Source organism: Phocoena sinus, chromosome 9 (assembly GCF_008692025.1).
Source record: "Phocoena sinus isolate mPhoSin1 chromosome 9, mPhoSin1.pri, whole genome shotgun sequence".
NCBI classification, from domain to species: Eukaryota; Metazoa; Chordata; class Mammalia; order Artiodactyla; family Phocoenidae; genus Phocoena; species Phocoena sinus.
This window is the reverse complement of record NC_045771.1, coordinates 52392017-52419010: the sequence shown is the minus strand read 5'-3', so window position 1 is coordinate 52419010 and position 26994 is coordinate 52392017. Positions and strand designations below refer to the sequence as shown.

The following is a 26994-nucleotide window of genomic DNA, read 5'->3' as shown; positions in this document are numbered from 1 at the left end:
CGACCGCCATGGAGCGGCTGACGTTGCCCGCCGGCAGCGCGGCGGCCGTGGACGAGTACATGGAGTACCGGAGGTGAGGCGGTGGCTCCGCGGGGCCAGGAGGCCCCGGTCAGGCCCGGTCCCTCTCGCTGGAGGAGCTCTGGAGGCGCGGGCGGGCCCGGCCCCCGTCGCGGGAGGAGCGCTGGAGGCGCAGGCAGGGGCCCAGCGCTGGCTCGCGGGGGCTCCCGGAATCCCTTACCGGGCTGGTGGGGGAAGCTTACATTGACTGCAGGTTTTCTCTTTCTGTAATTAAATATTGTACTGACACGCAGTTCTATTCTAATAAGTTTCTTCCGAGGCAATTTAAAAGGCCTCCCGCTCTGACCTATTTGAGGAAGGATTATTAACTAGATTTATGCAAAGATTCTTTTTTTTGTGTGTTCTTCTAAACTGCCAGTGTAGATTACACGTTGAGTACTCGGGGCCTGTAAAAGCAGACATCAAGTTTGCATGTTAACTTAGTAATAGGGTAAGTTGTGAACTTCTAACCGTGCTCCCAACCCCGAGGGGCAGGTTTTAAGAGAAAGACACTGGTGTAGTGTTGGTGGTTCTGGAGAAACTCTTCTCTGGAAACTGGAAGTGCAGCCGCTCCTAGGGCTTTAGGGAGTGATTCACTGTCTGGGGCCCTGACAAAGACCGATGCACCTGTAGCGATGTGTTTTTCCGGTCTACCAAGAAAGGTTTTTTTTGTTTTTTTTTTATGTCTTTATTGGAGTATAATTGCTTTACAGTGGTGTGTTAGTTTCTGCTTTATGACAAAGTGAATCAGTTATACATATATATATGTTCCCATATCTCTTCCATCTTGCATCTCCCTCCCTCCCACCCTTCTAGGTGGTCACAAACCACCTAGCTGATCTCCCTGTGCTATGCCACTGCTTCCCACTAGCTATCTATTTTACGTTTGGTAGTGTATATATGTCCATGCCACTCTCTCACTTTGTCCTAGCTTACCCTTCCCCCTCCCCATATTCTCAAGTCCGTGCTCTAGTAGGTCTGCATCTTTATTCCTGTCTTATCCCTAGGTTCTTCATGACCTTTTTTTTTTTCTTCTTAGATTCCATATATATGTGTTAGCATACGGTATTTGTTTTTGACAGTTGGGAAACTGGGTGAGTGGGAATTACTGGAGAGGGACAGGCAGGAGGAAGGGGAGTTGAGGCGTGTGTGTGTGTGTGTGTGTGTGTGTGTGTGTGTGTGTGTGTATAAGGGGGAAGTGAGACGATCATATCCTCACCTGGGAAGCTTGAGTGGCCTGAAACCCAAGCCAGAGGAGTTGCTCTGCTTAAAGGTGGTCGCCCCACATTACTTGGGCAAATGAGTTCCTATCTGACTGCACTTCCCTCTGGCTGTCTAGGTGACATACTTTTGGGTAATGCCTAGAAATGCCTTGGTAATTCTGAGCCAGAAAAAGTGAGGGTGAGAAGCTTGATGGGTCAGGCCTCATTCCTGGTTCGGGTAATGCAAGGAGACTTGTGCCCAGAACAGCTTCCACCCAGCCCTCATGTAGGGCAGAGCGGGCTCTTTGAGGCTCCAAGTCTTACATTTCCTTGGGAGCAAGTTGCTGGGTCCTGATGTTGACTGATAACTTAGATATTTAGATATTCAGGTATGTGGAATGTGGGCCTTCAGTTGTAGTCTCTTGCCTGGCCCAGAAAATGTTAGGGCCTGGGAGGAAATTATTTTTCAAACATAAACTGCCTGGAATAATTCTCTAAAAGTTAGGGGCTTGCTGCTCAAAGTGTAGCAGTCATGGCATCACCAGGGAGCATCACCAGGCCCTCTTCAGGCATTTTAATCGTAATCTGCATTTGAACTAGATTTCTTCGGGATTCTGTAAATAAAGTTTGAGCTACACTGGTTTAGAACTTAAAATCAAATGATCTCTTTCTTTAAAGATCTGCATTGATCTTAAGGTCTTTTTAGTACCTGTTGGTATACTTCTTGGTAGCTATAATAAAGTGGCCCAAAACTTATCTCAGAATAAAATGCCCTTTGTTTTTATTTTTTTTACTATTGTGTATCTAAATTATTTAAGTAAGGAAGAAGCTTGTAATGGTTTCATAGCCTCTGAGTTGGTTTTATTTATCTACCTCAGGTAAAGGCTTAAAAGTATGGAAAAGAGTATGGATTGCACCAAAAATTATGTAGCATTCTGCAAACAACATTTTTCATGACTTTTAAAGGAGGTATTTTCAAGGAGATATTTCTTCAATTTTAATTGTGCTTCCTTTTCCTCCAGGGAGTCCAATTCTTAATTTCCTAAGAAATTAAGAAATAGTGTTGGCTTAATTTTTCCCATAAAATTTTGAGGTCGGTCTTCTGGAATTAAACAATGTTGCACCTGATTACTCAATGCATATGTTGGGTTTGAGCTGGTGCAGATCCAAGGGTGTTTGTGGGTCCCATCTTAGTTTAAATTCCTGGCCAGGGTTTGGAGTCAGGTGTGGGCACTAGTTATGTTGTCTTCAGCGTCGATGTTTTTTGTACCATTTGTTTTTTTGGGGGGGCTATTGTTTAAGGGGGAAAATATTAGAATTTTTTAGCAGTTTGGGCTCTGGCTTTTAATGGGAAAAATGAGCATGTTTGCTTCAGAATCAAAGGAGAAACAGATGAATATGTGGTAATTCTCTAGTGGTAAACCTGGATCATTGAAGTCAGATGTTATGAATTCATTGACTTCCTTATTCATAATTCTCTTTTATATGGGAAGCAAAAGCTTTATTACTATTGTGTGTAATTTTGCTATTAACATGAGCCTAAGTAAAAAAGCCGAAGCAGCGTTTCCTTTTACTATACAAGTATAGCTTAATTTTAGTATTTTTAACCTGGAAAATAAATCCACAAGGCTTAAGAGAAGTATTTTTTTGTTGTAGAATTGTTGGTGAGGATGATGGAGGGAAACTTTTTACTCCTGAAGAATATGAAGAATACAAAAGAAAAGTCTTACCTATGCGTTTACAGAACAGATTATTCGTGAGCTGGCGATCACCAACTGGAATGGATTGTAAACTTGTGGGTCCAGAGACACTGTGTTTTTGTACCCATAGGTAAGATATTTTATTGCTAAGGTTTCTGGTGATTAGGAAGTATAAAACTGTAGCAGAGCATATCTTCCTTCTATAAATACCATTATTGGTGATCATTGGAAAACATTTGAAAACAGGCTTTTATATACCAATAATATGCCAGAAATTATTTAAGGTTTTGGGGGGCTATATTTTAAAAATTTCTGTTGTATCAGATTAGAACTCATTATGGAGTTTATCACCTTAAGCATCTTTTGTCTTACCATTGGTTAGAAAGATATTGGTGCCCCTGTGGCTTTGCCAGGGATCTTTCAGTTAGGCTGGGGAACAGAGTCTGCCTCTCCCACCACTGGACAAGGTAGTAGAGGATGGGTCATCAGACTGCAGAGCTGATTTTATTTTTTTCTCTGCAGAAAGAGTTTATTTTATTTATTCATTTTCACCTTTCATTATGAACATTTTCAGACACACTCAATATTGGAGAGTATGGTGTAATCGACCCCCACATAGCCATTCTTCAGCTTACATAAGTTATGCAGAACTGATTTTAGAGTTGCTTGAGTTGAGCTACACTGAACAGGTTACCAATCTACAAATAGAAGCATTTCTCCTCACATTTACTAATCTCCCTTTACACTTTAAGAAGTGTGTTGTATGACTACCTTTCTCTTATTTACACACACACACACACACACACACTCACGCCTGTGAAGGATTGGTTCCAGAACCCACTGCGGACACCAAAATCTGGGGATGCTCGAGTCCCATAGCTGGGCCCTCCTGTCTGCAGATGTGGATTCAGCCACCCTCAGATCATAAACATAGTAGGAACACAATACGTGGCTGGTTTAATGCCCAGATGAGGAAGCCATGGATACTGAGGGCCTACTGCATATTTACTGAAAAAAAAAATCCGCAGTTTAAACCTGTATTGTTCAGGGGTCAACTGTGTGTGTGTGTGTGTGTGTGTGTGTGTATATCTTTCTTTAAACAAAAATACAAGCACACAGCTTTTTATTATAAGTGGTCCTCTTCTGAGAAAAGCGCATGGAGGAAAGGAAATACATGAGGCTCCAACCATTGATGTATGTTACCTATACCTGAGGTTTGCATTTTGCTGTGTTTATCCTGTTCTACTTTAAATTTTGTGACTGTCACAGGTCTTAGTTGTAAAGCTCAAAAGGACAAAGCTGCTTCAAGGAAAAATCACAGAAACTATTACGTGGTTTTAGGTAACGACTTCAACTTTCTGTTCCAAAGGAACCATGGGAGAGCCACCCTGTTCTGATAGTTTCTGGGGCTCTTTCCTGAGGTACTCTGTATAGTTGCTGTTTACAGACTTGCAGTTTGCTGGAGGTTGTTAGGCAGTTGCTAGGATAAGTAATGTTGTGTATAGATTGACTTGAAATTTATTTAGCAACCCCAAATAAAAACACTGTGGAGGAATGGAGGATGAGGGTTATGTTGATATCTTTCAGAAATGAAGAGGACTTTGGTAAATTTATGTTAGTTTTATCATTTATCCTTGTAAAAATTTAGTGCCAGTCTCATATCTATGTATAATTGTACAGCATGGAATTAACCTTCAAAAGTGACCCAACCCCACTTGGATGGAAAAGTTCTTTAGTACCAGTCACTCAGTGAGATCTCTGTCTGAATTAATATTTCCCTATTATGGATGTGAAACATTGGTTATTTAAGGAAAATGAGGGATATATAGAAACATAGGAAGAAGACTCACCACCTAAAGCCAGCTGCTGTTAATATGTTTTACTATGTTCATGTACTTTTTTCTTTACATAGTTCATTTAGTTGTTAATTATATGTATGTATAAATGTTGAACCAGTTTTTCATTACAGAATCATGGAAATGTTTCCACATGGTTCGTAGTAATTGCAAACAAGATTTTTAATACCTGCTTATATTCCAGCTAGTCCAGTGGTGTTCACTGTGTTTTCCCCAGAGCTATGACGGAGTCTCAGGGGCGTACCAGGTGGAAGGGCAAGTTAGGGGGAGGACAGACTCCAATTATGGCTCTTCGCCTTGCTTTAACCAATTCTGCTTCAATCTATTTTGTATAGTATTATGGTTCTGTAAAAGATTTTATTTAAAGAAAAGTTTTCACTGGTAAAAGAGTTTGAAAACTGTCTTCTAGTAATATACTTATCCATTCCCTTATTATGAGTATGCTTTATATATATTGCTATTGTAAGTACTGTTGCTAATGCTATCCTTATGCACAAAGCTCTTTATATACATGGAATAATTTTCTTAGGGTATATTCTTCAAAAATGAACCATCTAGGTTAAAGGATGCATCTTGTTATGTTTCTTGAAACCCTATTAAATGGGATTGGTTCTTTTGTAACACTCTTGACAGCACTGTGAAATATGTACAGTTAAGAAAACTTTGGCTCTCTTTGCTAAGTGAAAAATGGTATCTCGTTATTTTAACTTCTGTTACCTAGGATAATATTGAGAATAATAAATTTAATATTATTTTACTGAGTATCACTTAATGAGAAGGAAGCCAGTGGCCTGAGAAAATTAGGTACAGCATTTTAACAAAGAGCTTTGGCTTTGAAAGGTGTTGATAATTTATTTTGAAGTTTAAAGTTAAAAATTAAATTATATTAAAATAAATAGCATTATTATACGTTTATTGAACTTATTTCAATTTTAAGTAGCAAACCTGTGAAAATAAATGTAAATAATGCACTTTGATAAAAAGAATTTTCATGAAGAAGTTTTTTCATGCTCTTGGGTTGTGCTTCTTTATTAAAGAATCTGTAGTGGTATTTTAAGATAATTATTTGCTATTTCTTTGTATATTGTTGTGAAAATTCTTCTTAAATAATTAAAAATAAAAATCTAGATGGGTGAAGATTTTTCTGACCAAAGCAACATAGCTGACAAATACTGCATGCAGGGGAGTGTATTTTCAACCTTACTGATAAGAACAATGAAAGAAAAATAAAAATGAAAAAGAATCATTTTGCATTTAACAGAACAGCAGTTGTCATTTCTGGCAGTACCTGCATTGTGCTTTTATTTCTTCTCTTTTATTTTTTTTAGGTATAAGCAACATAAAACTGACTTTGAAACGATTCCTCAGCAGCGCCCCATCAGTCTGCCTTGTCAAGTGACGGGCTGCCCATGCAGGGCTTACCTCTACGTGCCTCTGAATGGCATGCAGCCCATTCGCTGCAGGTGCAAGCACTTTGCTGATCAGCATAGTGCTGGGCCTGGCTTTATGTGCAATGCCTGTGAGTTACATTATGATAAACACACAAACAGAATGCTTTTATCTCCTTATTGAATGTTTAATGTGTCTCTGTGCCAGTTTCATTCAGCTACAGCGACATTAAACAACTAGGATGATGGATATCTACTCTAAAATTTTATTTTTGTGGAAAATCTCAGTTATTTATATGCTTTGCAGTCATCAACCTTAATCTCTAATCTCAACCTTAATCTCATGTAATTCAAATAAGTAATAATAATAGATTTTAAAGAATCACTAGATGTGATCTGATTCAAATTTTTGAATTGTGGACGTTTTACCAACTGAATTCTATTTACAGAATAATAATCCTTAAAAAGGATTTTATAAGTCTAAAAAATTTGTATAATTTGCTGGCAGATTATTATGTTATTGCCTAAGACATAGATTGATGGGAAAAGCAAAATGTAACATGATGCTTTTAACACTTTGTAGGCAATAGCACCCTTATCTCGATACCTATACCCAAATCCCAGCCACCATCCCATATACCCTTCCTCTTCATCATCCTTTTAAAAACCCTTTGAAATAAATAGGATATATTTTTTTAATTCTTTTAAAATTTTTATTTTATTTTTACTTATTTATTTTTGGCTGCATTGGGTCTTCATTGCTGCGCACTGGCTTTCTCTAGTTTTGGCTAGCCGGGGCTATTCTTTGTTGCGGTGTGCTGGCTTCTCATTGTGGTGGCTTCTCTTGTTTCAGAGTATGGGCTCTAGGCACGCGGGCTTCAGTAGTTGTGGCACACGGGCTCAGTAGTTGTGGTTCACGGGCTCTAGAGTGCAGGCTCAGTAGTTGTGGCGCATGGGCTTAGTTGCTCTGCGGCATGTGGGATCTTCCCAGACCAAGTCTCAAACCCGTGTCCCCTGCATTGGCAGGCGGATTCTTAACCACTGTGCAACCAAGGAAGCCCTAGATAGGATTTTTTAAAAAATGGGTAAAATATTTTTCTTCAGGAGATAGTTTTTCCAGTTCTTTTTGTAGTATCTTGAATTGAAATCTTATGATGAAATATGTTATAAAACATTTTTAATGACAGTGGCAGAAATAAACATGTTTCACTGATGAAGTATGGAAGTATTTGAATAAAACTTATTTATTATGTGCCTTGGTTCCCGTACACATTTGTCAGAAGTGTGAGTGTGTAAAGATTTTGTTAATGGTGTATTCTGGACTTTTCATTTCAATGTGGCTTGTTATTTTTTTTTTTTACAAACAGTAATTTTATTGATATGATTCACATACTATATAATTCATCCATTTTGAGGGTACAACCTAATGGGTTTTAATATATTCACAGAGTTGTGCAGTCATTACCACAATAAGTTTTAGAATATTTTCATCACTCCAAAAAGAAATTCCATATCAATTAGCAGTCATTCCTATTTCTTCCTCCCCTCAGCTCTAGATGACCAATAATCTACTTTCTGTCTCTGTGGATTTGCCTGTTCTAGACATTTCATATAAGTGGAATCATGGAGTATGTGGTCTTTTCTGATTAGCATCTTTCACTTAGTGTAATGTTTTTATGATTCGTCCATGCTGTAACATGCGTCAGTACTTCTTTCCTTTTTGTTGTTAAACAGTATTCTGTTGCATCTTTCTATGTCTTTGGGTTGGCCTTCCAATATGGCTTTTATGGGGAATTGACCCACAGAGACGTTTCCACATTATTTCTTCACCACTGGGTTGTCCCCCCCCATACCTGCTTTTAACTCAGTATTTGAGGAGAGGGCCTGTATTTCCTGGCTCTCCAATGTTTAGCTCAGTTTCCTTTAGTCCTGATTGGTTTTTCCAATTTTTTCTTTTTTGCTATGGACTCTCTTACCATTTTAGCATCTTTTAAAAGTAAGAGCAGTGGCTGGGAGGGAGTGAGTTCAGGGGCTAGGGGTAAGAGGTACAGGGGCCAGAGCACAGTGTATGAGGGATCCAGATTCAGGTGATTTTGGCCAAGCTAAGTGGTTTACAGGGCATACAGCTCATTACCTATATTTTAAAATGTTTAACTTGGTTTACATCTTGATTCAGGTTCTCAGTGTTCAGGATTCCATAGCTGCTTCACTTGTGCTTGTGGTCAGCCTGCATATGCCCATTACACAGTAGTGGAAACTAAGGAAGAAAGACTGGCTCAGAGAAAACTGGTGGGACGGGACGTTCCTTATGCAGCAATGGGAGGATTAACTGGCTTTAGCTCGCTGGCAGAAGACTACATGCGATTAGATGACAGTGGAATTGGTAAGTGACGATATATGAACTGTGAGCTTGTCATATTGTGCTAACACAATATGTGTTATGTGTGCTAACAATAATGAAGCCTTGTATTTGTTTTGCACTTTAAGTTCTTCATGTTATTTTCAAAAAATATTCTCTCATTTGATTTTTATTTTTTTAAAAAGATTTTATTGTCACTATCCGATGTATGATTATTACAGAAAAATTAGAAAACATAAAAGATCACTCCTACCCCAATACTCATACCGAAATCCCAACTCACAACCCCATTGTTTGTAATAGCGGAATAATAATTTGTTTTATTTGATATGATACAGTTTACCTGTTATCCTATTGTATGTAATTTTTGCCATTATAACCATCTCATTTTGGAAACATAGGCTTTTGTCCATGTGTGTATGTACATACATGTGTGTACATGTTATCACATCTGTAGTAATATATGATCATATGCATGTATGTCTACATGTATGCACACAAATATATCCACTTGCATATATAAAAACTTAAAGTAATATACAGAGAAGTTTAATTGGATATATCTCAAACTATTGAAGGTAGTTGGATCCTTCTGGGAAAAAGAACTATGGTTCCTATCTACTTTAAATACTTCTATGTGTGTGGATTTTTTTTTTTCATAAAAAGCATGTATTACTTTTATTTTTTTCATTACAAAGATTACAAAAACATAAATCAATATTTTCTTGTTAAAACAGATTCCAACAAGTCCCCCTTGAACACTTTTCTTAACCCCAGATGCTTTCCTAGAGGGTAATTTGCTGTCATCAATTGATTTGTATTTCTCTTTTTAACATACATTTTTATAATGTAAACGTACATTTACTTTTTTTAAACTTAGAATAATTTTTGAAGGCCTATTATATCAGGATATACAAATCTACTTATATTTTAACTGCTTCGTAGTATTCCACACTATAGATATATATCAGTTTTCTGAACCATTTCCTTGTTCATGGCATTTAGATTGTTTCCATTTTATTTTTTTGCCTTTACAAACATCGTGCCCGCCAAATCCTTGAACTCGCTTCCTTGTGTACTATGTGAATTTGACTCTAAGGCAGATGGAGAGAAGTAGAATTGTTGGGTTGAAGAGTATGCATGTGTGAAATTGTAATACGTTCTGTCGAATTGCCCTCCAAAAATGCTGTACTTGTTTATACTTCCTTTAGTGATGTTTTAGCTTACCTATTTCCAAACATTTATGCTGATCATTGATGTCATTAAACTTAGATTTTTTGCCAGTCTAATGTGTGAAAATGTTATCATTGTTTCAGTTCAGTTGATTTCCCTCATTATTAGTGAGATGAGAGTATTCTTATATTTAGTGTCCATTTTACTTTCTGTGAATTGTCTGTCCATATACTTTGCTTATTTTTATGTTTTTCTATTTTCTCATTGGTTTATAAGAAGTCTTCTTATATATTCTGTATACTAACCCTTTGTATTTATTTTGCAGATATTTTCTTCCAATATGTCATTTGTCTTTTGGGTTTTTTACTTCTTATTGTTGTTGTTTTACAGTTTTTAAATGTAGGAAACAGGCCTTCCCTACTCTAATTTTATAAATATGTTCTCCTTCATTTTACTTTAATGCTTAATTTTTTTGCTTTTATGTTTAGCTTTCTTATGTATCTGGAATTTACTTTTTGTGAAAGTATGAGGTGTATATAACTTTGGTTTTTGTCCAAATCAATGGCAAGTTATACAAACACCATTTTTCCCAAATAATTTGAAACTTTACCTTTACCATATTCTATTGTACTTTCTATTTTTTGCCATTGGCCTTAATTGCATATTTTGTGCCAATATTTCGTATTTTTAATTATTGTTCTTCATAGTGTGCTTTGATAATTGATATGGTAAATTCTTCCTGTTTGTGTTCATTTTTCAGGATTGCCTTGATATATTTGTGCATTTTCTCTTCTAGGTTATTTTATAACTAGCTTGTTAAATTCCATAAATAAATCCTTTTTCAATTTTTATGGATACATGATTGTATTAGGCTCATGCAACAGTTACAGAAAACCCAGTTATCAGTGGCAAACAAAAAATGATGGTAATGATGTTGTTGATGATAATTACGACTTTGTACTGCGAGGCTTGTTCCAGCATCTTTGTATCTATTACCTCATTTAATCCTCACAACAGCTCTGAGTTAGGTGCTATTATTAATCCTTTTTGCAGATGAGGAAACTCAGCACAGAGTAGTAAAACATCTTGTTCTGTGTTATTCAGCTAGTAAGTGGTAGGACTGGGTTCAACCCCAAAATTGTTCTGGGCTCATTAGTCAGACTCATTATTGTCTATTTCTGTGCGACTACCTTATTGTTTTCATTACTACAGCTTTATAATAAATTAATATGTATGACTTCATTTTTTTACTTTAGAATTTTCCTGACCTATTCTTCCCTTTTAATTCTTTCAGACCTTTGGCATTGTTTTTTAAAAACATTCTATTATTACAAAACTTTCTATTATTTTAGTTGAATATGTAGATTAATATAGGAAGATTTGCTGTTTTAAAATATTGAGTCTCTTCATTTCTTTGTCTTCCTCTGTGTAGCTTAGTGGAATTCTGAAGTTACCTTCATGGAAGTCCTGCACAATTCTTAATTTTATTTCTAGATATTTCATCGTTTTTATAGCTATCATATATGGATTTTTCCCTTCCTTTATATTTTCTAGCTGATTATTGTTTGCTTATGGAAAAGGAAATGTTGTATGCTGCTTTTGTTACCAGTCATTATTACTTAATCTTAAGATTTTAAATGTATATCTTTAGTTGATTTTGCATATACAGTTGACCCTTGAGCAACAGGGCTTTGAACTGCAAGGGTCCATTTATACATGGATTTTTTTTCAGTAGCAAACACTATGATACTATACAATCTGTAGTTGGTTGAATCTGCAGATATGGAACCGTGGATAACGGAAGGCTGACGGTAAAGTTATATGTGGATTTTGACTGCGTGAAGGGTCGGCACCCTTAACCCCTGCACAGTTCAAAGGTCAACTGTAATGATAGTTTTGCTTCTTCCTTTCCAATGTTTATGACTCTTCTTACTCTTTGACCAATCAGAATGACTGGTACTTTCAGAACAATGCTAAGTAATAGTGTTAGTAGCCGGCATCTTTGCCTTTTTGTGACTTCTGGTATTTTATCACTTAAGTATCTTTATCATAGAAAGAAAAAAAAACTTTTCCTTCTGGCCTCTGCTGGAAGGTGGGGTGAGGAAAGATGAGAACGAGGAGAGGAAACGTAAGATGTTTTTGTCTTGATTTTAGATGTAGGGGAGCCCGGAGCAGAGGGACGTCTGCTCCATTAGCCATGTAGAGTCCTGGACAGAGATGATCTTTTGCTGGAATTTGTTCCTTTGTGATACTGAAGGAGCCTGTAGTAATTCCCAGCTCCTGTGGGGTGCTTGGAAGGCAGGTGAGCTGTGAGGCAGTGGGCCTGCCATAGCATCTGTCATAGCAAGGGGCCAAAGGTGACTGCAGAGCAGAGCTAGATGTGGTTCCCCTGAGCTCTGGGGGATTCGGTAGAAAAAGTGGCAGGCAGCTGAGAGGTCTGTACTTCTAGTGAGAGCGTGTGAGGCTACCAGGCCCTACCAAGCTGAGAGACTAAATTGCAACTTTTCCCAGCCTTTAGCGTTTGAGATCAGTAGCACACACGGCCACCAGAGAACACACAAGGACCTGGCTGGACCTGAGCCCCTTTCTCTGATCTTCCCACAGGTCACAAGAGGGAGGAGCTGGGGAAGGAGGGGTGCAGGAATCTGAAAGGCTGAGCAATTGTCCCACACTATTCACTTTATAGGAAAGGACTAAGAGTTTATTTCCTTCTCTCTACCCGTGGATGGGGATAGGCATGTGGGGGAGGGGTGGTTTGTGAAGAAGTAGAGGACTTATTAATTTTTTCTGCAGCTTCCTTCCTTTCGGTCCAAAAGTGAATGTAGCAGTTGGTCTTTGTAGTTTGTGGTTTAGGATTATGATTGTTTCCCCATTTCATTGAAGGAGTTTTCTTTATTTTTTCATATTTTGTTTTTAGATGGTTTCCCAGTAAGGAATAGAGGAAAAATACACTTATTCTATCCTCTTTAACTAGAGGTTTTTAAATTCTGAATGTCTTGCTTTTGATAATGTTTTGTGATTGTGTTAAGGTCTTATACTTCTTTGCTGACATACAATTACATTCATGCATTTTTTTTTTTCTGTGAGAAAGTTCTCTGAGAAATGCAGAAGTACTTTTATCCATTTGCCTTTACCTTATATGGCAAAAATTTATATAAACAAAAATTTTCATTGTACAGAAAGGATTTTTATAATGATTCTGCTTGGGGCTCTAATTTATTTCACATTTGAAATAACTTCTTTGTATCCTAACAAATAAAGGTTTAATTTTCATTCTTCACATATTTTATTCTCAGGTGCACCTTCAGGTGAATTTTTAGACTCTCCAGTTACAGCCATGGACCACCCATTTCTAAAAGCATTTCAAGCATCATCTAGCTCTTCTCCAGAAACACTAACAGATGGTAATGAAATTAAATCGAGAAATATTTTTGGATGTAGTAAAGAATATAGATTGATACATTTTCCAGATTACTCTTTTTTTCCAGTATTACCACAATTTGATTACCGTTTCACTTTTATATTGTCCAGACACTGAGAAAAAGCAATAATCTTCATTTTAATTGGGAAAAAATTGTTAAATCTTGGAATTATGAGGATTCTGATAATACAAAAATTTGGAGTTTTAAAACCTTATTCTGGGACATGTTATTGCTTTGATCTGAATAAGAGAGCCCTCTAGTGGACTAATTGCCTTGATCCTTTAGGCTCTCCCAAACAAGGTGTAATCCCTTGATAATTATAGATTAGCAAGGTTTTACCATTTATAAATTGCACATAAAAATGAATAAAGTTCATTTTTATACATTTTTAAGTATTCTATTTCCTTTATTGAAAACAAGAATAAAAACGAAGAAGGAATTTGTATGATTTATGAGGTATTTAATATTTTAAAATATTCTGAAATGAGAATTTTCTTTGATTTATTTGTGTTTTCATACAACCTTTTCATGTACACTGACTTTTTGCGCAAGGGATTTGCACAATGAAGTAATTATAAGATGTAGATAGAAGTAAGAAATCAAAATAAAAGAAAAGGACACAATTGTGTCACTTTTTTTTAGTGAGGTATAGTCGATTTACAGTATTATATTCCTTTCAGGTATACAACATAGTGATTCAGAATTTGTATAGATTATACTCTATTTAAAGTTGTTATAAAATATTGGCTATATTTCCTATGCTGTACGATATATCCTTGTAGCTTATTTATATGTAGTAGTTTCTGTCTCTTAATCCCCTTCCCCTATCTTGCCCCTCCCCAATTTCCCTCTTCCCACTGCTGACCACTAGTTCATTCTTGATATCTGTGAGTTGTGTCAACTTTCAAAGTTGATGTAACTATTACATTAAGCTGCAGTTTTGACTGAGTTGTAGTGGTAGCCAAGGTACAAAAAGGAAGGTGAGATCAGTTAAATACTTTTCCTTATTAGAAAGGAGGAGCCATGAATTCCTCGGTGCACAAGAAAGTTGTACCAGTGCTGGATTTTTTTTTAAATAAATTTATTTATTTGTTTTTATTTTTGGCTGCGTTGGGTCTTCGTTGCTGCGCGCGGGCTTTCTCTAGTTGTGGAGAGTGGGGGCTACTCTTCGTTGTGGTGTGAGGGCTTCTCATTGCAGTGGCTTCTCTTGTTAGGAGCACGAGCTCTAGGCACATGGGCTTCAGTAGCTGTGGTACGCGGGCTCAGTAGTTGTGGCTCATTGGCTCTAGAGCGCAGGCTCAGTAGTTGTGGCACATGGGGTTTCTTGCTCCACGGCATGTGGAATTTTCTGGGGCCAGGGATCGAACCCGTGTCCCCTACGTTGGCAGGTGGATTCTTAACCACTGCGCTACCAGGGAAGCCCCCCAATGCTGGATTTTAAAGAAATTTATGTAGTGACCCTCAATGATGCAGTAGCCCAAGGTTTTCAAAAACTTTTTTTCAGCAAATGCAGCCTCTGGTTGGTTAATTCTGATACTTACCTTTGATAAAGTGGTAATATCCCATTTTACCAGATAAATGGTAACATACCATTTATTAAAATGTAACTCAGTGAAGGTAATTCTGCAAGAAGCTTAGGTCAGATGGTCCAGTGTGATCCAGGGAAATACCCAGGGTTTACAGACAAATGGATAGAGAGCATATATTCTAAGCAATTTTTCTTGTTTTTCTCAACAAGGTTTGTATTAGGTAGTTGTTGGCAGTGTGGTTATACTCTGTGGTGATCATCTGGAGTCATATGATTTTTGTGTTGCTGGTTGAGGGTGAATTCATATGCTTTAAAAAGAAGAACAGGTGTTCAGGTTAATATTCTATTTTGGATGTGAAGGGACCCAACCAAGACATTCACCTGAAATGAAGGTGAACTTTTCCATGGAATTAGGTGCTTGGCTTACCTACAAGGAAAACCAGATTTTCCTTCCTGAAGCGATTTTAAGTTCCTTTCAGCACATAAACTAGTTCTTGACAATGTATAAAAAAAGTAAATACCATGGAAATGGTTAAAATTATTTTAGTTTTGAAAAATTTCAAAGCAGGAAGTAGCATCACTTTCGGTTGCCTACACAAACTCTCTTAGTCTGTTCAGGTGGCTGTAACAAAATACCATAGACTGGGTTGCTTATAAACAGCACAAACTTATTTCTCACAGTTCTGGAGGTGGGGAAGTCCCAGATAAAGTTGCCAGCATGGTTGTTTTCTGGTGACAGTGCTCTTCCTGATTCATAGCCAGTGCCTTCTCCTTGTGTCCTCACATGGTAGAAGGGTCTCTTTTATAAGAACACTAATCCCATTCATGAGCGCTCCACCCTCATGATCTAAGTACCTCCCAAAGGCCCCACCTCCTAGGACCATCACATTGAGCATTAGGATTTCAACATATGAATTTTGGGTGGTGGGGGGAGGGGGCAGGGACACAAACATTCAGACCTTAGTGCAAACCTTCAATAGTTACTTCTGCGCATTATCTGTTACAGTGTTACATGAATTTCTAGCTATAAAATTTAAAAAGTAGTTGAACAAAGCTAAATGAGCTCTGATGTGAAATAGCTATATGGTGTAATTTAATATGAACCACTGGAATATTTGGAGAATGTTTACCAATGAACATTACTTTTGTCTTATGATGCCCTGCTTTCTGAAAAAGAGGGAGTAGGATCAATGATTCATTTAGATCATTTCTGGTTTGAAAAACACAAAATAATCACTCAGAAGGAGGAAAGTTTTTTTTCTGTTTTTTATTTCAGAAGAATTTATAATTATATGAGTACAGTTGACTCTTGAACAACACAGCTGGGTTAGGGACCCCCCACCCCTGTGCAGTTGAAAAATCCTTGTATAAGTTTACAGCTGGGCCTCTGTATCCACAGTTCCTCTGTATCCTCGGTTCCTCCACATCTGCAGATTCAACCAACCCAGGAGCATGCAGTAGTGTAGTAGGTATTTTTTGAAAAAAATCTGAGTATAAATGGATACACAGTGCAAACCCATGTTGTTCAAGGGTCAACTGTACTTAGATTTTTCTCTTTCCTTACTAGTAGGTACAAGCAGTCAAGTTTCTTCCTTAAGGAAACCTGAAGAGGATGATATGGCTTTCTTTGAAAGACGATACCAGGAAAGGGTAAGTCTGTAGGAAAACCTGCTTACATTAAGCATTTACTTATAACAGAGGTACTGTAGAACAACTATATATTGATTGTGGATCATCATTAAAAATAATTTATAACGTCTGCTTATAGCTAGTGTTAGGCCTTGAGGCTTATTTAGAACAATTCAGAGAGAAACAGGACTAATGAATATGATAATTTATGGAGGTCATAAAGATTGACTAAATATACACATAAAACTGTCAATAATAAAGATCAACCTGAGCAGATTTGTAAATTATATATATGTTGAATTCTTTTTTTAAAATTAAGTAATTTATTTATCTTTGGCTACGTTGGGTCTTCATTGCTGTGCGCAGGCTTTCCGTGGTTGTAGTGAGTGGGGCCTACTCTGTTGTGGTGTGCGAGCTTCTCATTGCAGTGGCTTCTCTTGTTGCAGAGCACAGGCTCTAGGCACGCGGGCTTCAGTATTTATGGCACGTGGGCTTACTAGTTGTGGCTTGTGGGCTCTAGAGCGCAGGCTCAGTAGTTGTGGTGCATGGGCTTAGTTGTTCCATGACATGTGGGATCTTCCTGGACCAGGGATCGAACCCATGTCCCCTGCATTGGCAGGCGGATTCCTAACCACTGGGCCACCAGGGAAGTCCTTGTATATTGAATTCTTAATGTATAGTATTTCTTCTCCTTAGTGGCTTCTAGGTATAGGCAGACTCAAGTTAGAATTACCCAATAGCCTTTAAGAAGCAGAACACTAAACATAAACATATTTTAACAATTTTCAGGGCCCAGCAACTAGTGTTGATGTGTTCCCTGCTTTCAGTAATGATAATTTTCATCAGTTCACCACCACACCATAAACTCCTTGGGGATAAGTATAGTATTTTTTATTATTTGTATTTTCCCCAGAACTAAGTACAGTGCCTTGTACATAACATGTTTTCGATAAATATTTATGGAAAATTGAAAAGATAAATACAGGTGTAATTGATATTTGCTTTCACACGTCATTTACTTACACATGTGATGTGTTTCATGTCAGTGTTCATATTTGAAAGTTTTGTTTTGTTCTTGTTTATTGCCAGGTGAGGGGATGCTGGCTTGATGAGGCATGGGGGATTGTATCTAGCCATATGGTACATTCCCCAAAGTGCTTTCCTTAGGATTATTTCATAGTTGCTTTGTGGGCATTCATTGTCTCTCTGACTAGGTAGTAAGTGCCATGAAAGTAAAGACACTCATCACTTTTTGTTGTATTCTCTACAACTCTTAAACAAGAGCTTGTTGAGTAACTAAAGGTGTGGAAAAAGGAGACCATTAAATAAATACACCATCCAAGGGCAGAGGAAGTGAGTAGGGGACAGAGAGATTAGCATATCTTTCCTAATGAAGAACTTTAAAGTAAAGGGGGACAGTCCTTGGTATGACTTAAGGCAGTGATAAATATTGTCTGTACTATAGCCATTCATCGTATGTGGCTATATATGTCTAAATTTAAATAAATTAAAAATTATTTCCTCAGTCACACTAGCCACGTTTCAGGGGCTCAGTAGCCGCATGTAGCTAGTGGCTACCTTGTTGGGCAGTACAGAAAGTTCTTATGGAAAGCTCTGATCTAAGAGAAAGAGGTGGTGGTAGAATTTCAGGGGGGAGGATGAAATAGAGTGAGGAAAGAAGAGGCTATGTTTGCAGCATCATCAAGGATAGACTTTTTTTGTGTGTGTGTGTGGTACGCGGGCCTCTCACTGTTGTGGCCTCTCCCGTTGCGGAGCACAGGCTCCGGACATGCAGGCTCAGCGGCCATGGCTCACGGACCCAACTGCTCCGCAGCATATGGGATCATCCCAGACCAGGGCATGAACCCGTGTCCGCTGCATCGGCAGGTGGACTCTCAACCACTGCACCACCAGGGAAGCCCAAGGATAGACGTTTAATCAGATCAATCTGTGTTCTTAGAACACACACATTAACAGCTGAACTTTAGTTTTTCCTCATAGGCTTATGAGGGACAGGGTTCTAGAACTCCTTCCTTCCCTCCTCCAGGAGCTTGGGTAGTGTTGACTGCCTTGAAAAACATGCTGATGGTATTTGCTTGTGGCAAAGTAAAGGGGGTAGTTCTTATCTGTGAATGTTTTAGGGGATATACCTGGTCCATCCAGACTGCTTATTATAAATAGATCTACAATTTATGGATTTATGGGATGTGGTTTATAACTCTTCAGCCTGTGTGATTTATGGATTTATGAGATACAGCTTATAACCTCTCCAGCCTTTGTTATGGAGTATAAAAACTAAGAAACTCAAACCTAAACAACTTCCTCTGAGCTGACACGTATCATACACATTGTTAGTACTCATCTTTTACTCCAAAAAACTATGACAAGCACCACTGAGGGAAAAAGGATGATTAGGAAACTAAATCTGATGGGTTCAGGGCCCCATTAGAAAGCAGTGCTACATCTGAATCTGGTTTTGCTTGTATCCTTTGCTACTCATTGGTATCATTGGGTGTGGGGAAGAATCTATGATTAGTGTGAATTGGTTTTGATAATTGAAGCCTTTGTGGTAACATAGTTTACTTTTACATATTATTAAAGAGTTGCTTCTTAGCTTCTGTAATATATCGGGTCAAATTATTTTCTTCCATTGTGGATGGCCTTTGGTCTCTTTTCCTCAATAAAGGAGAATTTTATTAAGGAAACAATTATTAAAGGTCAGCTAGGTGCAAGACGCTATGTTAATGCCAGGAAATTTAAAACAATATTTAAGGAGAGGGCAGACAGCAGAAGCAAGAAGAACTACAGTCCTGCAGCCTGTGGAACAAAAACCACATTCACGGAAAGACAGACAAGATGAAAAGGCAGAGGGCTATGTACCAGATGAAGGAACAAAATAAAACTCCAGAAAATCAGCTAAATGAAGCAGACACAGGCAAACTTCCAGAAAAAGAATTCAGAATAATGATAGTGAAGATGATCCAGGACCTCGGAAAAAGAATGGAGGCAAAGATCGAGAAGATGCAAGAGATGTTTAACAAAGACCTAGAAGAATTAAAGAACAAACAAACAGAAATGAACAATACAATAACTGAAATGAAAACTACACTAGAAGGAATCAATAGCAGAATAATGGAGGCAGAAGAACAGATAAGTGACCTGGAAGACAGAATGGTGGAACTCGCTGCTGCGGAACAGAATAAAGAAAAAAGAATGAAAAGGAATGAAGACAGCCTAAGAGACCTCTGAGACAACATTAAATGCAACAACATTTGCATTATAGGGGTCCCAGAAGGAGAAGAGAGAGAGAAAGGACCAGAGAAAATATTTGAAGAGATTATAGTCAAAAACTTCCCTAACATGGGAAAGGAAATAGCCACCCAAGTCCAGGAAGCACAGAGAGTCCCATACAGGATAAACCCAAGGAGAAACACGCCGAGACACATAGTAATCAAATTGGCAAAAATTAAAGACGCAGAAAAATTATTGAAAGCAACAAGGGAAAAACAACAAATAACATACAAGGGAACTCCCATAAGGTTAACAGCTGATTTCTCAGCAGAAATTCTACAAGCCAGAAGGGAGTGGCATGATATACTGAAAGTGATGAAAGGGAAGAACCTACAACCAAGATTACTCTACCCCACAAGGATATCATTCAGATTTGATGGAGAAAACAAAAGCTTTACAGACAAGCAAAAGCTAAGAGAATTCAGCACCACCAAACCAGCTCTACAACAAACGCTAAAGGAACTTCTCTAAGTGGGAAACACAAGAGAAGAAAAGGACCTACAAAAACAAACACAAAACAATTAAGAAAATGGTCATAGGAACATACATATCGATAATTACCTTAAACATGAATGGATTAAGTGCTCCAACCAAAAGACACAGGCTTGCTGAATGGATACAAAAACAAGACCCATATATATGCTGTCTACAAGAGACCCACTTCAGACCTAGGGACACATTCAGACTGAAAGTGAGGGGATGGAAAAAGATATTCCATGCAAATGGAAATCAAAGAAAGCTGGAATAGCAATACTCATATCAGACAAAATAGACTTTAAAATAAAGAATGTTACAAGAGACAAGGAAGGACACTACATAATGATCTAGGGGTCAATCCAAGAAGAAGATATAACAATTATAAATATATATGCACCCAACATAGGAGCACCTCAATACATAGGCAACTGCTAACAGCTATAAAAAAGGAAATTGGGGCTTCCCTGGTGGCGCAGTGGTTGAGAGTCCGCCTGCCGATGCAGGGGACATGGGTTCGTGCCCCGGTCGGGGAAGATCCCACATGCTGTAGAACGGCTGCGCCCGTGAACCATGGCCGCTGAGCCTGCCCGTCCGGAGCCTGTGCTCCGCAACTGGAGAGGCCACAACAATGAGAGGCCCATGTACTGCAAAAACAAAAACAAAAACAACAAAAAAGAGGAAATCGACAGTAACACGATAATAGTGGGGGACTTTTAACACCTCACTTACACCAATGGATAGATCATCCAAAATGAAAATAAATAAGGAAACAGAAGCTTTAAATGACACAACAGACCAGATAGATTTAATTGATATTTATAGGACATTCCATCCAAAACAGTAGATTACACTTTCTTCTCAAGTGTGCCTGGTACAGTCTCCAGGATAGATCACATCTTGGGTCACAAATCAAGCCTCAGTAAATTTAAGAAAATTGAAATCATATCAAGCATCTTTTCTGACCACAACGCTATGAGATTAGAAATGAATTAAGGGAAAAAAAACGTAAAAAACAAAAACACATGGAGGCTAAACAATACACTACTAAATAACCAAGAGATCACTGAAGAAACCAAAGAGGAAATCAAAAAATACCTAGAGACAAATGACAATGAAAACATGATGATCCAAAACCTATGGGATGCAGCAAAAGCAGTTCTAAGAGGGAAGTTTGTAGCTATACAAGCCTACCTCAAGAAACAAGAAAAATCTCAAATAAACAATCTAACTTTACACCTAAAGGAACTAGAGAAAGAAGAACAAACAAAACCCAAAGTTAGCAGAAGGAAACAAATCATAAACATCAGAGCATAAATAAATTAAATAGAAACAAAGAAAACAATAGCAAAAAAAAAAAAAAAACAAACAATAGCAAAGATCAACAAAACTAAAAGCTGGTTCTTTGAGAAGATAAACAAAATTGATGAACCATTACCCAGATTCATCAAGAAAAAGAGGGAGAGGACTCAAATCAATAAAATTAGAAATGAAAAAGGAGACGTTACAACAGACACTGCAGAAATACAAAGCATCCTAAGGGACTACCACAAGCAGCTCTATGCCAATAAAATGGACAACCTGGAAGAATTGGACAAATTCTTATAAAGGTTTAACCTTCCAAGACTGAGCCAGGAAGAAATAGAAAATATGAACAGACCAATCACAAGTAATGAAATTGAAACTATGATTAAAAATCTTCCAAGAAACAAAAGTCCGGGACTAGATGGCTTCACAGGTGAATTCTATCAAACATTTAGAGAAGAGCTAACACCCATCCTTCTCAAACTCTTCCAAAAAATTGCAGAGGAAGGAACACTCCCAAACTCGTTCTATGAGGCCACCATCACCCTGATACCAAAACCAGGCAAAGATACTACAAAAAAAGAAAATTATAGACCAATCTCACTGATGAATATAGATGCAAAAATCCTCAACAAAGTAGTAGCAAACAGAGTCCAACAACACATTAAAAGGATCATACACCATAATTAAGTGGGATTTATCCCAGGGATGCAAGGATTCTTCAATATACGCAAATCAATCAATGTGATACACCATACTAACAAAGAATAAAAACCATATGATCATCTCAATAGATGCAGAAAAAGCTTTTGACAAAATTCAACACCCATTGATGATAAAAACTCTCCAGAAAGTGGGCATAGGGGGAACCTGCCTCAACATAATAAAGGCCATATATGACAAACCCACAGCAAACATCATTCTCAATGGTGAAAAACTGAAAGCATTTCCTCTAAGATCTGGAACAAGACAAGGATGTCCACTCTTGCCACTATTATTCAACATAGTTTTGGAAGTCCTAGCCACAGCAATCAGAGAAGAAAAAGAAATAAAAGAAATATAAATTGGAAAAGAAGAAGTAAAACTGTCACTGTTTGCAGACGACGTGATACTATACATAGAGAATCCTAAAGATGCCACCAGAAAACTTCTAGAGCTAATCAATGAATTTGGTAAAGTTGCAGGATACAAAATTAATGCACAGAAATCTCTTGCATTCCAATACACTAATGATGAAAAATCTGAAAGAGAAATTAAGGAAACATTCCCACTTACCATTGCAACAAAAGGAATAAAATACCTAGGAATAAACCTACCTAAGGAGACAAAAGACCTGTATGCAGAAAGCTATAAGACACTGATGAAAGAAATTAAAGATGATACCAACAGATGGAGAGCTATACCATGTTCTTGGATTGGAAGAATCAATATTGTGAAAATTACTATACTACCCAAAGCAATCTACAGATTCAATGCAATCCCTATCAAATTACCCATGGCATTTTTTATGGAACTAGAACAAGAAATCTTAAAATTTGTATGGAGACACAGCCAAAGCAGTCTTGAGGGAAAAAAATGGAGCTGGAGGAATCAGACTCCCTGACTTCAAACTATACTATACAGCTACAGTAATCAAAACAATATGGTACTGGCACAAAAACAGAAACATAGATCAATGGAACATGATTGAAAGCCCAGAGGTATACCCACACACCTATGGTCAACTAATCTATGACAAAGGAGGCAAGGATATACAATGGACAAAAGACAGTCTCTTCAATAAGTGGTGCTGGGAAAACGGGACAGCTACATGTAAAAGAATGAAATTAGAACACTCCCTAATACCATATACAAAAATAAACTCAAAATGGATTACAGACACGATAAAACTCTTAGAGGAAAACATAGGAAGAACACTTTTTGACATAAATCACAGCAAGATCTTTTTTGATCCACCTCCTAGAGTAATGGAAATAAAAACAAAAACAAATGGGACCTAATGAAACTTCAAAGTTTTTGCACAGCAAAGGAAACCATAAAAAAGACGAAAAGACAACCCTCAGAGTGGGAGAAAATATTTGCAAATGAATCAACGGACAAAGGATTAATCTCCAAAATATATAAACAGCTCATGCAGCTCAATATTAAAAAAAGAAACAACCCAATCCAAAAATGGTCAAAAGACCTAAATAGACATTTCTCCAGAGAAGACATACAGATGGCCCAGAAGCACATAAAAAGCTGCTCAGCATCGCTGATTATTAGAGAAATGCAAATCAAAAGTACAATGAGGTATCACCTCACACCACTTAGAATGAGCATCATCAGAAAATCTACAAATAAATGGTGGAGAGGGTGTGGAGAAAAGGGAACCGTCTTGCACTGTTGGTGGGAATGTAAATTGATACAGCCACTATGGAGAACAGTATGGAGGTTCCTTAAAAAACTAAAAATAGAATTACCATATGATCCAGCAATCCCACTACTGGTCATATACCCAGAGAAAACCATAATTCAAAAAGACACATGCACCCCAGTGTTCATTGCAGCACTATTTACAGTAGCCAGGTCCTGGAAGCAACCTAAATGCCCATGGACAGATGAATGGATACAGAAGATGTGGTACATATATACAATGGAATATTACTCAGCCATAAAAAGGCACGAAATTGGGTCATTTGTTGAGAGGTGGATGGGTCTAGAGACTGTCATACACAGTGAAGTAAGTCAGAAAGAGAAAAACACACAAAAAAAAAAAAACACAAAAAAAAAAAAAAAGAAAGAGAAAAACAAATATCGTATATTAACGCGTATATGTGGAACCTAGAAAAATGGTACAGATGAAGCAGTTTGCAGGGCAGAAATTGAGACACGGATGTAGAGAACAAATGTATGGCCACCAAGCGGGGAAAGCTGCAGGGGTGTGGGGGTGGTGGTGTGATGAATTGGGCAATTGGAATTGATATGTATACACTGATGTATATAAAATTGATGACTAATAAGGACCTGCTGTATAAAAGAATTAAAGAAAATTAGGGAGGAGAAAGAGGAGGTGTTTTTGCTCTTTGGATAATGTATTAGGTGGATGTATTTGCTAAGTACTATTTAAAATGAGTAAATGCTGCTTTGGCTTTTGTTGTTTGTTTAGCACATTTGATCTTTTTTGATGTTATTGCAAATGTAACACTTGGCCCTAAATGAGAGGGGTAAGGGAATTAGCATTTGAGTGCTTATTAGGTACCTAGATTTATATATATATATATATAAAATCTTATTTAAACCTTTAGAACAACCCTATTACATAGTGCCTATTACTATGACCTTTTTTACAAAGAACAAAACTGTTGGTTAGTAGTTTGCCTCAGATGGTTAATCAATAGTAGAGGTAGGATTCAGGTATTCTTCTGACTCCGAGGCCCATAATCTTTGCCTCAGAACAGAGCGTTCTTTGGGGGTCCTTCAGATGGCCTGTTGACCTTTACAGTGTACAAGAGTGATATGAGTGAACGATTTTTATTTATTTAATTTTTTGGCTGTGCTGCGCAGCATGGAGTATCTTAGTTCCCTGACCAGGGATCGAACTCGTGCACCCTGCAGGTAAGTGTGGAATCTTAACCACTGGACCGCAAGGGAAATCCCGAGTGTATGATTTTTGAATGAGGTTCCCAGCCAACTCAAAGAGGAGAGAGAGAGGGAGAAAATGGGGAAGAGACAGAGGTGAGATTCATTCACTTTTATTTTTAGGAGGTTACTTGCAGTTTGGTGAGATTGGGTAGACTGGTTTTGCCAGGCCTCTTCTGGTTTCCTTGTATTATTCCCATCATATTAGGAAGTAAGAGGCCTTGCCTCCACCCACCATGCCCCATATTTTCTCTCTCCTTCTTTTGCAGGGGTAAGGCAGTGGTGCTGCCTTGGAATTGGTGTGTGTGAGTGTGAGTGGCAGTAAAAGGAACGTGGGTTTTTTGTTCTATGGAGTCTTTTTTTTTTTTCCCAAGGAAAGGATTTATATGTTTCTAAAAGATCAGAAGGCTGCTGCTTAGGGTATGCAAGCTTCTTCTTTGTTTCAGTTACAGTGGAGAAGGACAACCTTCAGGAAGGTAACTGTTGAAATGTAGAAATCAGAATTAAAGGTAACTGTCCTTTAAGCAGTATGTGTTCCAGAGATAATCCAACTGGATTAGGTGTATCCTGTAACGCTGTAGGGAATGTGCATAGGCTGGATGTAAGGTTAGGCATTTAAGCTTTTCTTTTTTTTAACTTTAGTGGCAATTAAAATTAATTTAATCATTTCTCCAAAGCAATATTCATTATATGTTATTTTTGTTAAAATGCTTTTGTAAAGTTGAAATCAAACAGTACTAGATGACTTTTTAAAAAAAATTTATTATTTTTGGCTGCGTTGGGTCTTCGTTGCTGTGTGCAGGCTTTCTCTAGTTGTGGCGGCTCTTCTTGTTGCGGAGCACGGGCTCTAGGCACGTGGGCTTCAGTAATTGCAGTACTTGGGCTCAGTAGTTGTGGCTCGTGGGCTCTAGAGCGCAGACTCAGTAGTTGTGGCACACAGGCTTAGTTGTTTCACAGCATGTGGGATCTTCCTGGAGCAGGGCTCGAACCCGTGTCCCTGCATTGGCAGGTGGATTCTTAACCACTGCGCCACCAGGGAAGTCCCTGATTACGTTTTTAATTAAAAAATTTTGTCATTCTTTGACTGTGTTTGAGATACACACACACATACACACACATATACACACACACATACTCACACACTGAGATAGAGACAGAGCCTTTGACAAGACCCCTCTCTGCAGGGTTCTCGCTTTTGTGCTCATTCTCTGAGTCCTCTGCTCAGTCAGCACTCCTCAAATCTCTCCCGTGTGCTGGGCTGTGTGTGTGAAGGGGTGTGTGTGTGTGTAAGTGAGACTCTCTATCTCTTCCCCCTCCTTCTGACCCATTCTCTCTCTGTCTCTAGGGTGTTAATGAAGTCTGCCCTGTCTCTGAGAGAGAAGAAGAGAGGAAACACACGAGGGAGAGGAGTTGAGAGCTTGCATACCCCAACAAACCATATTTTAAAAATGCAGTTAGGTCCCTTCAACAATCAGATTGTGGCTTTAGTATTTAGCAGCTTAATAACCGCTAGGTGTGTAAAATGGCTGTGATAAATAAGACATGAACCCAAATGAGGTATGTGCAACTTTTTTTTTCTTTAGGATGTTTTACAAATTATTATATCAACAAATATTTTAAATTTTCAGATAAAAATGGAAAAGGCTGCTAAGCAGAAAGGAAAAGCACCATTGCCATCAACTACAAAATCTTCATGAAGACTACTGGGGAAATTAAAACCAGCATCCAAATATGTCTTTTGTGTGTTAATTATTTAAGTATAATAATACAATTTATTTTTCCTCAAATAATTTACTTCTTTTTCTGTGTAAAAATATCTTTTTGAATGTTTCCTTAATTTATTTAAGTGAAAATACCTTATACTACTTTTGTCAAAATTCATGATTTATTACTTTATATAAACTTTTTATCTCTCCTAACAAATGAGGTTATTTTTATATTAGCCAAAAGCTTAAAGTACGGTAAATATTTTTAGTTTATAATAGTTTA

The 26994-nt window shown here is 37.8% G+C and overlaps 1 protein-coding gene across 3 annotated transcripts; it reads left to right on the top strand.

The window, feature by feature from the left end:
* FAM221A (family with sequence similarity 221 member A) lies at positions 1 to 26959 on the top strand. Of its 3 annotated transcripts, none has more exons than XM_032643239.1 (7): positions 1 to 73; positions 2916 to 3089; positions 6144 to 6334; positions 8380 to 8586; positions 13032 to 13139; positions 16253 to 16335; positions 26634 to 26959. In XM_032643239.1, exons 1-7 carry the CDS (start codon positions 9 to 11, stop codon positions 26700 to 26702), a joined length of 897 nt encoding a protein of 298 aa, XP_032499130.1. In that variant the 5' UTR covers positions 1 to 8; the 3' UTR covers positions 26703 to 26959. The 3 variants fall into 3 exon arrangements, with proteins under 3 accessions (XP_032499130.1, XP_032499131.1, XP_032499132.1); XM_032643240.1 differs by lacking the exon at positions 26634 to 26959 and adding an exon at positions 26351 to 26625; XM_032643241.1 differs by lacking the exon at positions 13032 to 13139.
* Positions 26960 to 26994: the final 35 nt, after the last annotated feature.

What these genes read in the sequence shown, in the direction of transcription:
- FAM221A (XM_032643239.1), top strand. Translation starts at nt 9, where the DNA reads ATGGAGCGGCTGACGTTGCCCGCCGGCAGCGCGGCGGCCGTGGACGAG. An exon ending in TGGCTTTATGTGCAATGCCT is followed by an intron (nt 6,335 to 8,379) that starts GTGAGTTACATT and finishes ATCTTGATTCAG; the next exon opens with GTTCTCAGTGTTCAGGATTC. An exon ending in TCCAGAAACACTAACAGATG is followed by an intron (nt 13,140 to 16,252) that starts GTAATGAAATTA and finishes TTTCCTTACTAG; the next exon opens with TAGGTACAAGCAGTCAAGTT.